Here is a 13,984-nt window from a genome sequence, read left to right as displayed (position 1 = left end):
AAATTAGTTAAGAACAGAGACAAGCATGAGAGATACTGCAAGCTAGATACCATTATTTCTTTTGGCTACTAACAGTAATTAATAATATAATAATAAATGCCAATGATAATATACATACTTACAACTGCAGTAGTATTTCATTTGAATAATATGTAACTACTAATTGTGACCCTAAAACTGTTAAGACTAGTCCCCCCCCTACTTTCCTTGACATCCCTTGTGTTCCTGCTCTTTGCTGTTGAGTCTGTTTCAGATGCTTGTTCCACGTTTCCACTTTCCCCTTTGTTGACATAACCTTGCCATCTCATTGTTATCCAAGAAAGGACAGTATCACTTTTGAAGAGCAGCATCCATAAACTGCCTATTGAATCACTAAATTGCATGCATTGGACTTATATATCTAAAAGAGATACTGTCAGCAGTGTCTAATTCCCCCTGCATCAATACCATGGTGAAGTCTGAATGAGTCCACACCTGGGCGTAGAAAGCAATCTGCAGCAATTTTTCACCTAGTAGTAAATTCACAGAAATGTCAAACTTATTTTCACATTTACCTCCCTGTTTACAAAGCCGCGCAGCAATGCATTACCGCACCGGAAGCAGCTAGCATGGCTTTGTAAACAGGGGAGGGGGTTAATTTTTAGAATATCGGTGTCTTTCAGGAAGGTTTCCTTACATCTTTCCATTTGAAAACAACAGTCACTAGAAGATTGATGATTTCTATGGGCACTCAAATGACTGCAAGTGAGAATTTCCAAGAATTTCCATAGAGTTTCCCCACAGATGCTTACAGAAATCTGACTCTTTTTAGTGTATATTCCTTTTTGGTGCTGTGGTGTTTCTTAGATTTCACAAAGTCTCTCAGCTGATTCTTTGAAGATTTATTTTATTTATTTATTATTTTTTTTTATAAATTACAAATCAGGTCCTATTAGAATAAGAGGCACACATTTGAAACAAAACTGATGAACTTTGCTCAATTGAGTACAAATACAGTGCTATAAAGATCAATTGCAAGCCCAAGTATGTAACACAGATTTTTATCTGCTTATTTCCAGGCATGGTAAATGATGAGACATTTTAGCTGCAACTAAAAAACAAGTTAGTCCCTCAGTCCCCGTTTGTATTATTTGAGTTTAAGAAGGATTTGTATTATATAGATGACCTTTTTTATATCTAGTTTTCTAGTTTCATCTGCATTAATTTGCTTGACTTAAATTCAAATAGAAAAAATAAATAAATTCTTAACATAATTCTGAAGATCCATTCCAAAACCAGCAAAGGCGAGGATGTATTTTAGTCTAAGGTGCTTAGGTGGTTTCTTGTTGCCAGTATGGGCCTTATTCTATAAAGGTTATGCTCCTAAAATTTATGTTCCTAAATGTATGCTTCTAAATTTATGCTTCTAAATTTAGGAGCATAACCTTTATAGAATAAGGCACTATGGGGTCCTTTTGCTAAGGTGCTCTGAAAATTGGCCTGCGCTGGTATAGACACATGTATTGGATGCAGGTCCATTTTTCAGCACACCTGCAAAAAAAGGTCTTTTTGGGGGGGGGGGGGCGAAAATGGACGTGCGGCAAAATAAAAATTGACACGCGTCCATTTTAGGCCTGAGACCTACCGTCACCCATTGACCTAGCAGTACGGTCTCACACATTAACCGGGCGGTAATGGTCTACATGCATACAGTGCTAATTATTGCTTGGTTAGCGTCACGCGCTGGAAAATTTGCAGTGCACTTAGTGAATGCGCGTTAAAAAATGAAATTACCACATGGACCACGCGGTAACTGGGCGGTAGTTCACAATTGACTCATGTAGGACACGCATACGCACCAACGTGGCTTAGTAAAAAGGCCGCTATATGTTTAACCTGGCAGTTTTGATCCTTAGGAAGCATTGCTTTCCTTAAAAAAAAAGAAAATCTTCAAACTTTCACATGGACTTTCATGCAGACTTGAAAATGTCCAGTGCACTTCCAGAACTGCAAAAAAAAAAAAAAAATACTTTGTTGTAAGACAGAGTAGTTCTGAAATTAAAAAAAATGCTTAATAAAGCAATGCCACTGGTGTGTTGATGACTTCTGATTTTAAGCTTTAATCGGTAACACACCCTCAATACAAAATAAATGGTTTTAGACAAATAGAACAAAAAAACATTATTTCCCATGTCTTATCTACCCTCCCTTCGCCTTCTTTGTATCTTCCACTGTTTTTGTTCCTTTTGCATGCTGATGACTCCTCAGCTATGCAAATATGTATTTCGTTCTACCAGAATGTCACCTAGCAATAGTACTTGTGCTGTGAACCTACTGATAAAAAAAAAAAAAATCAGCTTTCCTCCACCCAAAATAATCCCCCCTCATGAGCTGGAAAATAGACTCCTGAATTTGCAATTTATAAACATAAAAAAAAACAGAATCCCTAGATGTTTTGTAATACAAGGGTCCTTTTACTAAGGTGCATTAACCCATTTAAGCACACAATAACAATTAGCACATGTTTAATGCTAAGAAGCCCATAGGTATAAAATGGGTTTCTTGGCATTTAGCATATGCTAAATCGGTTAGCGTACCTTAGTAAAAGGACCTCAGATCCTGCTTTTAATTTTCTCTGCATTGTAATTAAGGGGGGTCTTTTGCAAATAATGAGCAAATGTTATCTGCTGCAGGGCCTGTCAGAGTAAAATAGGTTCTGTGGCAGACATCATGCACCAATCTTTAGTAAAAGACCTCCTAAATTAATTAATGAACTCCACCAAGCAGGTCGTCTTCTAGTTTAGAACCAGGCACTAATGCATAGTGTTTCTCTGCGTACTGTAGTAGAGGGCAAAATATAAAATTCAACATGATGAGGATATGTCCCCTATGAAAATGGAGTAGGGAAGTGTGCAGTTACCAACTTAATTACCAAAATAAATGTGCAGTCACTGCACAACATTTTTGTTAACTGTTGGCATGCCCACCATTTCTAGGAGGGTTTCCAAAGTAAAATTTGCTATTACATATTAAGAACCCCATTTCATATACAGTGTAGGGATTGGAATGTATTTAATTTCAAACTTTTATACCGCTTACACCTAAGCGGTTTACAAAACATGAATACAGCTATAAGCAAAATACAAAAACAAAAAATATACAAATTTAAAAAATTAAAAACTCTGCAAATAATGTAATCTGCTGTTACACTCAAGCTACAACTGTCATTTTATTTGGCTGAAAATTACATAAACGCTTTAACAAGCAGGAATGTCTTAAGATTGCATTTAAATTGTAAAATCTGTGTACATAAATGTAGCTGCCCTTTTAAAGAATTCCACATGGCAATCCCAGCAACAGAGAAGGCTGAAAATCTTGTATCATTGTATCTCACACTGACAAATGGTTCAAGTGAAGCGCGCAGTTCTGTCTTAGATCTCAAACACATCCTGGGACAATATGTACAAAAACATTCTTTAAAGTATTGTGGAGCTGGCACTAAGGGGTCTTTTGCAAACAGGTGGAAAATGTGGGATACAAATGCAACAAATAAATAAATACATAAATAAAAAGGGGCCTTTGGTAGTGGTGGGGGCCATTTTTCCCACGTACCAGGGGCCCTTTTTACTGCAGCCATTAAAAGCTCCTCCCAAAAAATGGCCATACGGTGAGATAACTCTTACTGCATGACCATGCAGCAGGGAGCCTTATTACCACCCACTGAGATGGCGGTAAGGGCTCCCGTGGTAACCCAGTGATAACTGGAGAATGCGTGGTGACACCCGATTACCGCCGGATTACTGCCGCTTTAACCATTTCTGGGTTTTTCCCCCAGAAATACCACGCGTTTGACTCGGAACTACCACCAGCGGCCGTGTTGGGCCGGTGGTGTTCCCGGATTGGGCTTACCACCACTCTTTAAAAGGGCCCCTAAGTACCTTAAACTGTATACGAACATTGACTGGAAACCAGTGCAGTGCAGCTTTTAAAATGGGCATAATATGAGTCACCATAGACGCACCAGTAACCAGTCATGCTGCAGCATTCTGTACCAATTGCAGCAGTCTAATCCCAGAATTACTCAAACCCAGATACAGAGCGTTGCAATAATCAAGCTGTGAAAAAAAAGACATACTCCTCATAACTCCACAAAAATTGAGACATCCAGGTCAGGACATGCTCAGTTTCTGGTGATATTTTTGAAAAGAATCTGCTGATGTCGAGCCTTTTCTGAAATAATCGTACATCAGAAGTGCACATGTATTTGCCGGCACATGCAGCAGAAACAGCCCTTTTACAAAGATGCACACTGAAAAAATGAACACACAGAGCTAAACGCGTTGTGATTGGCTCAGGGACTTCCAGGTCTCTCAGCTGAATGAAGCACTGCCAAAAAAGACGTTTTATTATTGGGGGGGGGGGGGAATGACAGCCAAAATGGGCGGGGTTTTTTGGATGGGCGCCCATTTTGGTAGTCATCCCCCTCCCCCCCCCCCCCCCCCCGCAATAATAAAAACATCTTTTTTAGCAGTGCTTCACTCAGCCAATCACTGAGCCAATCACAATGCATTTAGCAGACTTCTAGATCACTCAGCTACTACTACTACTGAAGCACTGCCGAAAAAGACATTTTTATTATTGGGGGGGGGGGGGGGAATGATGGCCAAAATGGACGTTTTTTTTTTTGAATGGGCGTCCTCAACTGCACTGGAGCCGCATCGGAGGGGGTGAGCAGCGCGGTGTCTTCGGGCGGCACAAGGAGGCGTATTTGGCATGCGCAGAGCAGCCAGCATAACGCTTGGCTGCTCTGCGCATGCTCGACCGGCCGATTGGCTGACTGTTTAACGATGGGATAGAGAATGCAAGTGAGCTACAACGAGCAGCTCATTTGCATTCCTTTTCCTTAATGGATGCCCATTCCTTACTGATTTGCTAAGGGAATCGGTAAGTGAAGGGCTCTAATGATTGTTTAGTGCATCTGGCCCACAGTGAGCTACATCTATCGAGGTCTATCCCAGTATGGCAACGAGGTAGCATTAACTGTTCTGCATTATCTGCTGTACAAACAGTTAACATGTGGTAATGACCCAATTGTTAACTGTGAGGCACATTTGATACAGCAAAGGGGCGTTTTCTGTGTTAGCTATTTAATTTGAGAATTACCATGGTTATGCACTGTTAGCATGCGCTAATTCCCGCATTAAACAACTAACACAATTTTAGGGCTAAAGTGATTTCAGGGTCCTTGTACTAAGCTGTGGTTAGCGCTACTACTTGCTTACCACAACTTAAAATGACATACCTCAGGTCGTGCTGAGGCACTCTGAGTTAAATTGGCAATCTGTATGCATAAACCACGCATTAATAAATATTTGTATTTTTCTGTGGCGGAGGGTGTGTCAGCGGGGGTGCACAAATGAGCGCAGATACATTACTGCATGCTAACTGATTAACGCACGGTTAGCACGTGAGCCCTTACTGCTTACAAAATAGGTGTCGGTAAGTGCTCATGCACTAATTTCTTTAATGACTACACACTAATAGCAAAATTAGCACATGGTCGTTAATTCAGAAAATAGTATAAATGACCATTTTCTGTCTGCAGAAAAAATGTCCTTAGCATGCAAGAAAGACCCATGTAAGAGTGCACTAAGGCCACTTAATTAATTTTTATCACCACTTAGTAAAAGGACTCCTTAGACAGGTGAAATGCTTGTTACATACATTGACTATGCCAACTCTCAATGCAGTGGAATGTCCATACAGTGTTCCATAATGTACAGGCTTTTAGTCTCATTCTGGACCTTTTACAAAGGCGCGCTAGAGTTTTTAGTGCTAAAAATAAGAATGTGCTAATGCTAGAGAAGCCCATATATTCCTATGGGCATCTCTAGTGTTTAGCGCTCGCTAATCATTAGCACACGGTAAAAACGCTAGCGCACCTTTTTAAAAACCCCGATTCCTAGGGCACATGCTTAGGTCAAGGGAGGAAACATATATCCATAGAGTGCATTTTCACATCTTTGCATGTACTTTTCACATTCAGTTCTCCCAGAAAAAGCAGGTGCATGTTTTGAACCCACATTAAGCTTCCAAGCAAAAGTACAGGAATGTCTTCCCTTTGAAAATTGGGGTAAAGACCAATGGCAAAAAGTACACAAAGATTTTGCAAAATTCAGGTGGTTAAGAAATTGCCCTCATAATTTTTATAATGCTTCGTAATTTTAAAAAATGCTAACAAAGTAGAACAGTTTATAACAGTTGGTTTCCCTTTGTAGCCTGAAGGTTCTGAAGCACCATTAGTTATTTCAGTGTATTCTGGTAAACAAAAACCTTCATACCTGTTACTAGGGTATAACAGCGCTGTCATACAGTAAATTTCTTTTCTGTTTAGTAATGTTCTGCTTAATAGACCATTATCTCTTTGATAGTTCCCTCTGGTCTGGTAAACGTCTTTAAGATCTATTTTGCTTTAAATTGCTACCCCCAGGCTACACAATTCTATACACAATTGCTGCCTGGTAATAATTTCTATGTGGAGTTGTAAAAGGGGATAAACTTGTACTTCACCATGGTATGTTGCATAACAATTCCATATAATCTTAATTTATTTATTTCCATGCCTGTTCATGCCTTTGACACAAGGCTACATTCCCATTGTTTACTACACCTTTGCTTTGCATGGAAATAACTTGGCTTGCATATACTGTACTGTGTGTGTGTGTGTGTGTGTGTGTGTGTGTGTGTGTATGTGTGCGTGTGTGTGTGTGTGTGTGTGTGTGCGTGTATGTATGTGTGTGTGTGTGTGTGTGTGTTTGAATGTCTCTGGTTCTTTAGTTGCTTTACATTACATTTATAATTGTTTCAATCCACCTTTATTTTGGTTCACGATTATTCTTAATTTCCTTTTCTTATTTTTCCCTCTCTGTCTATACATTATTTGTCCAGATAATGAGGATGGTTCCGAGGAAAGAACCATACCTCTTAAAATTTAGAAACTGTGTCCTTGTTTAACTGTGAGATTCCTTTAGGTGAAATGCCGGTTTGCAGCTTATTCAAATATTTTTTTTTGTAGATTGCACACACAATTGCATATTATTTGATAGTCACTGATAGCTACACAATTTCACATACAATTGTAAGTCTTTTGATATTGGCTATCAAAAGAAATGTACTTACTCATTCAGTTTAGCTGTTGCTCCAAAAGTTTGCTACCACTGGCTTTCTCTTAGAGGAAATCAATTTCCAATCAGTTTCAGTCTCCTCTAATGCTTTCTTTTCTTTTTCCCCCCCACTTTGGACATTGATTTATAACATCTAAACAATCTTGAGATGCTTATTTTTGTGTGATTCCGCTATGTTTCCACTTTGTTTGTGTTTGTAGATTATTTATGACTTCTTTATTTACTCGTCCTGGATATTGTATTTGTTATTGCTTTGGTGTTGTATGTGTGGATGTGCTCATGTGTGAAATCTAAGCAAGTTATTTCCTGCCCATTTTCCTTTCCAGTTTTGTTTTCCTTTAGCTTTGCTTCGCTCTTGTGTCCCAAGACCCTCTGGATGCACCAGCCATTCCCAGCCCATTGTGTTGACTTCCCTTCCACATCAAAAAAAAAAAAAGACTCATGTGTCGTGAAAGTCCTGATTCCATTTTTCAATCTCTATTTTTGATTTCCATTTTACTTTAATGTTTTTCATTCACCTCAAAGATGATGATGATGATGGGACAGAATCTACAGAAACATCTATCCTGAAAAGCCACCTGGTTAATGAAGTCCCCATATTAGCAAGTCCTGATTTGCTTTCAGAGGTTTCTGAGATGAAGCAAGAGTTGATCAAGATGAGTGCAATCTTGACCACGGATTCTGCTGAGAAGACAAGACCCATCAAAGTGAAGGATATTGTGAAAGGAGCAGAAGAAGAACCAGGAGAGCCATTTGAAATTGTTGGAAGAGTAAAAGAAGACTTAGAAAAAGTCAATGAAATTTTGAGAAGTGGAACATATACAGGAGAAGAGCCAGTGTCCAAGAGGATCCATTCTGATAGGCCATGCATAGAAGAAGAAGAGTGGATTGTTGTAAGCGATGAGGAAGTTGAAGAGGCTAGACAGAGAACACTTTCGGAAGTCAGTGAATCTCTATGTGTGGAAGTTAGGATAGAAAGAGGCCCAAAGGAAGACACATCTAAAGGCATAGTGTCTAAAGATATGGCAGGAATAGTAAACTACCTTACAAAGGATCTGAATACCTATTTGCCTCTTCATGAAGTTCCTCAAACATTCCAAGAAGAATTTATCCAAGAAAGATTTGAAGCTGTTGTTATCAGCAGGGGATCAGAAAAGCAAACCCAAGACTCAGATTCAGTTGATTTACAGACTGTGCAAGAAAAGAGAAAAGCAGTTTATGAAATTAAAAAACCCGTTAGAAGGAAATTAAAAGAGAGAGAGCAACAGAAGGAAGAATGGTTGCAAGACAATGAAGATCAAACTAGTCTTACCAAGTTTAGTTCAGAAGAATCATTAGATGAAGAACCACGTTTAATTTCAGCACCCACTTCAGACATTACTTCTGTGTCACCTGTCATAGAAGAGACTCCAATTGGCTCAATAAAAGAAAAAGTTAAGGCTCTTCAGAAGCGAGTAGAAGAGGAACAGAAAGAACTTACTAAAAAACATATTAAACCTCAAATAAAGGGCTGTATTGATGAGGAGTCTTCCAAAAAAACATCACAGTTACATCATCCACCTGTTTCTCCTTCTGCTAAAACAGAACACCTGGAAGAGACTATGTCAGTTCGAGAGCTGATGAAAGCATTCCAGTCAGGACAGGATCCGTCCAAGGAAAAATCAGGACTTTTTGAACACAAGTCCATAAAAGGTATAAAACAAAAGCAAATCTCTGAAGGAAGTAAGTCAGCAGCAGAGAGTGCATTGACTCCTATCAGAAAGGTCTCCAGCAAAGAACAAACTCAAGCAGAAGTAGTTTATCCAGAAAGTGAAAAATGGCAGGTACTTTCACACAAAAAAAGAGATATATCAGAAAGTCAGACCGACCAAGAAGGGCAACAGTTTCAGGTATACGGGGCTTTAGAGCCAAGAGAGGGGGTGCATGTTTCTGATGAGCTTAGGAAAAAAAGCATAGAAATAATTTGTTCCGTATCACCTCCTGTAGATGAACACACAGATCACAGCCATAAAATAAAAGATTCTTTTTACCCTGTATTTGATGAAGAATGCACAAAGGAAATCCCATTCATGAAGAAGAGGATGACTGATGAACATAGAGATACTGACCCCCAGATTAGCCCTGACAGGAAAACCTCAACAGATTTTACTGATGTCATTAAAGAAGAACTTGAGGACAATGACAAATATCAACAGCTCCGAAAGCTTTCAGACACTGAAGCAGCACAGTTTCACTTGGAACAAATATTAACAAGCCCTTTCAATATTGCCTTTCCATCAGAATATGTAAAAGATGGATTTCTTCCTGCTCTGTCTTTGCAAAGCGGACCTTTTGATGGCAGTTCTGAAAGCCTGAAGCATGAAGGTGTAGCAGATTCTCCTAGTGGCAGCCTCCTGCTTGATGGAACACCACAAGTCAGTTCTGAGGAGAGCTATAAGCATGAAGGACTGGCAGAGACTCCAGAAACAAGCCCAGAAAGCCTTTCTTCCTCACCAAAGAAAACTGACCAAGAAACTGTAGCCACTGACAATGACTCTAAAAGTAGCTCAGTGCATAGAGAAGCAGAGCCACATTTATCATCAGCAGTTAAAGACTCTGAGGTTTGCAAGCCTTCTGCTGATCCTTTGTTAGAGGAGGTGGGCATGCATTTTACTAAAACTGAATCTGCATCCTTGGGGGATGATGGTGCCACCCAATATTGTGAAGCACCACTACAAGACAAAACAGCTGAGTTCTTCTCTGCGGAAACCACTTCTGATGATTCTGATCCTGTTACTTCCAAGAGATTTCATGCAGATATAACTATATCTACAAGCCCCAAGGAAAATGCAGATGAGCTGCTGATGAATAAATCAGTTTCTGTCACAAAAGATGTTAGTAGTGAGAAAAATATTGATACCAAAGATTACTCAGAATCAGCTGAAATACATTCTTTCTCCTTAAAACAGGGTCAGTTTTCAGGACCTTATTTTCAGGTGGCTGTTAAAAGTCCACAGGGATTAGAACTTTCACTTTCTAGTCATGACATTGAAAGCAGCAGCCCAGTAGCAGATGAATCATTGGTCATCAGTCATAAAGACTCGTTGGAAGCAAGTCCAGTGATGGAAGATAACTCCTCACACAAAACACCAGATTCCATTGAACCAAGCCCTACAAAAGAGTCACCGTGTCGTGACTCTCTTGAAAACAGTCCTGTAGAACAAACAGTGAAGACTAGCATTCTCGTGGAACAAGCTGCCCTTCAGATTAGCTCCACCAAAGCAGATCTTTCATCAGAATTGGCACCTGTACGTTCTAGAATTCTCCGAGACCCTGACGCAAGTGCCGAAGATGACAGCTTGGAACAAATTTCTCTCATGGAAAGTTCAGGAAAGAGTCCTCTTTCCCCTGAAACCCCAAGCTCTGAAGAGATTAGTTATGAAATTACACCCAAAGTATCAGATCTGCAGTCAATAGGAGCTTCTGCTAAACAAAACGTAATTCCTGAAGTTACCGAAGAACCTGAGGATGATTCAGAAAATGAACCAAAGAAGAGGTTTACCCCTGAGGAAGAAATGTTTAAGATGGTGACAAAAATAAAAATGTTTGATGAACTTGAACAAGAAGCAAAGCAGAAAAGGGAGTATAAAAAAGATTCCAAGCAGGAAGAATCTGCACTAATTTCTGGAGAAAACACCGCACATGGGGCTGAATCAGAGGAGGAAAAATTAAAAGTCTTGCACGATGAAGATGTGCAAATTGTAGTTATGTCTGTTGAAAGTCGAAAAAGTTCTTCCTCTTCAGAAAGTGAGCCTGAGTTAACTCAGCTAAAAAAAGAAGCTGATTCTGGTCTCTTGATGGAGCCTGTAATTCGGGTACAGCCTCCATCCCCTCTCCGTTCTAGTGTAGATTCTAATTCAAGCCCTGAAGAAACAGCATTTCAGCCTATTGTTTCTAGACAACATACTTCTAGAATGGAGGAGGAAAAATTAGAAGCCAGTGAGCCAATAGATGAGATGGAACGAAAACCACTTATGCAAGGTATAAAGCATAAAACGTCTGCTGGAGGATTTGATGTTCATCACTGTGATGGTGACATAATTATAGAATTAGATAAAGCAAAGTTTTATAGTCCAGATGAAAGTGATACAGTAAGCCCTAATGTCTCATTTACAAACTTCAGTGAGGGATTCCACCTTGTAATTAGTGATACTAATGAAAGTACAGATACACAAACTGTACATCATCAGGTTCTATCACAAAAACTTGCTAGTGATTCAGAGATGCTAATGCAAACAGATTTTACTACTAGAAAAGTTAAGTCTCCCAAAGCAGATAGTCCCGATGAATGTTATGACTCCCAATACAATGAATCACAGTTTAATGACCAGGATAAAACAGTTGAGGAAACAGAAACCAAAACTGCTTCCAGTCCATTTTTGGAAGGTGACTGCACAGACATTTATCAGGCATTTGATATATCTAAAATAGCTGTTAATGGTGAACATTCTACAGAAGAATGTTCGTCTTTTATCACTGACAGAGATGGATTTAGTACATGTCATATAGCTATAAATTACACTGCCACTGATGGTGCAAGTGAAGTTCCACAGATAACAAGCCCCTATGAAAATGTGCCTTCAGAACATTTTTTCCCTGGTACTGATATTAGAGCTGAAATTAGTGAAGATCATATAGCCACCCCAGCATTGACACCATCACATGAGGATGCATTACTAGCAAGTTCGATTAGTTTACATGCTTCATGTGAAGAGAAATTGTTTGAAGAAGATAGTAATTGCTCAGCTTATCCAAAAATAGAATCAGAACCAGTAGATGGTTTTGGTATGATGCAGTTAGATACAGATGAATCTTCATCAACCTCTTGGACTTTAAATACCAACGGAATTGACCAACCTGTTCAAAGGGGCAAAGGAGAGGAACAGGTTAGTAAATCGGTAATAACAAAGTCAGAGGCAGATGTTGACACCTGGAGTGCAGTACGAGAAGATGATGTAGTTTTTGCAGCCCGAGTGGAAGAGGAAGAACAAAAGATATTTGGTTTAATGGTGGACAGACAATCCGAGGGTGCAACACCAGATAGCACCCCAGCACGAACTCCCACAGAGGACGGGACACCAACGAGTGAACAAAATCCTTTTCTGTTTCATGAAGGGAAACTTTTTGAAATGACCCGAAGTGGAGCTATTGATATGACCAAGAGGACCTATGCAGATGAAAACTTTCACTTTTTCCAGATTGCAGAAGAATGTGTGGAAGAAGCATTATCTGAAGAAATCAAAGAAAAGACTACAGAGGCTGAATCTCCTAAAATTACAAGCTCTGCTGAAACTTTTACCCCTTCAGAATTATGTGAGACAACCTCTGAGATGCGTGAATCAGATGAGTCTATGGTAGCATCAGCTGGACTTGATCAGGAAAGGACTACAGAGAAAGTGGCAGAAACAAAAAGTACAGTAGTCACAAAAGCAGAACAGAAATCTAGAATTCCAATTAAAATGGGCGTATTAGCTTCATCAGTATCACCAAAGAAAGAAACCACTGCCACAGAAATTTTGGATGTACATTCCCTTTCCATTAGTGATACTGGTGATAAATTTGACATCACTCAGATGCCTTGCCCTGCATCTCCTGAGCAGATTCAAGCAAGTGTTGAGTTAGATTTGTCCATAGTTGCTAAATCTGTATATCCTGAACAAGATGAGGAGTCTCCAGACTCTTCGCCAGAGGAAGAGAGATCCGTGATTGAAATTCCTACTGCAGTCATGGACAGTATACCTCACATTGAAAGCAAATCCAAAATCCCAGTGAGATCTGGTACTTCCATGTCAGCAGTACCCCAGTCACTATATCTAGAAGAAAATGAACATGCCCTGTTGGATAGCATTCCTGATGAAGACGAGCAAAAGCCAAAGTCTAGAATCCCTGTCAAAACATCATTCCAACGAACTGAGCAACATTTTACATTCACAGAAACATCAGTCAGTTCATCAGAGTCCTTCAGAGCCCCAGAAGTTGCATCCAAACTACCTTTAAAGCAAGATCATCGAAGTAAGTCCGAATCTGATGCAGGTTCTCCCTCAGACTCCAAAACAAAGCGCTCAGGGAAAACTAAAAGTTGTACTGAGGTAGAAACAGAGAGCAGAGAGCAGTCTAGTCAGGTGCCTCTTGAAACAGAATCAGATGAGGTGACTAAACCAAAGATATTTTCTTCAAGATTGCCAATAAAGATGAAAAGCTGTGCATCTTCCCATAGCTCAACCAGTCCCACAAAAGACAAAGAACAGTTTCTTGACCTATATAAAAATTCAATTGATTTCTTTGAAGAGATTAGCGATGAAGCATCAAAGCTAGTAGATAGAATTACACAGGCTGAAAAAGAACAAGAGCTAGTTTCTGATGATGAAAGTAGTACCCTAGAAGTTTCAGTTATTGAAAATGTGCCACTTGTTGAAACACAGCAGTCAGTTCCTGAAGACATCTTTGACACAAGGCCTATTTGGGATGAGTCTATTGAGACTCAGATAGAACGAATTCCAGATGATAATGTCCATGACCATGCTGAAGGTATTTGCCATCTATGGAAATTCCCTCTGCTACGCATGTCAAAGATTTAACCTATCTGGTGATTTGTGTTTCATTTTATTTCAGCTTTTTGTGATTGTTAATGTGTTTGTGCAAGCTGTGTTTGGTTTTTGTTTTGATTTTTTTTGTGTCTTAGAATTTTCTTGTCTATAAAACAATCTCAAGATTGCATATTGTAAATGCTTGTGGAAAGCATTGACAATAAACACATGCAAACCTTTACCTTTGGCTCATCT

The 13,984-nt window shown here is 39.4% G+C and overlaps 1 protein-coding gene across 8 annotated transcripts in view; it reads left to right on the top strand.

Moving 5' to 3' along the window:
- ANK2 (ankyrin 2) overlaps positions 1 to 13,984 on the top strand; it is a 512,604-nt gene that overhangs the window by 414,438 nt on the left and 84,182 nt on the right. For 3 of the 8 annotated variants that reach the window (XM_030190834.1, XM_030190836.1, XM_030190833.1), the window contains one exon: positions 7,689 to 8,855. The exons of the other annotated variants lie outside the window; for them this stretch is intronic. In XM_030190834.1, coding sequence (XP_030046694.1) covers positions 7,689 to 8,855 — 1,167 coding nt within the window. The remainder of the gene's footprint in view (positions 1 to 7,688; positions 8,856 to 13,984) is intronic. 8 annotated transcript variants of the gene reach the window in all.

This window comes from Microcaecilia unicolor, chromosome 2, assembly GCF_901765095.1.
Source record: "Microcaecilia unicolor chromosome 2, aMicUni1.1, whole genome shotgun sequence".
NCBI classification, from domain to species: Eukaryota; Metazoa; Chordata; class Amphibia; order Gymnophiona; family Siphonopidae; genus Microcaecilia; species Microcaecilia unicolor.
The sequence above is the reverse complement of the archived record's forward strand: the minus strand, read 5'-3'. Positions and strand labels throughout refer to the sequence as shown.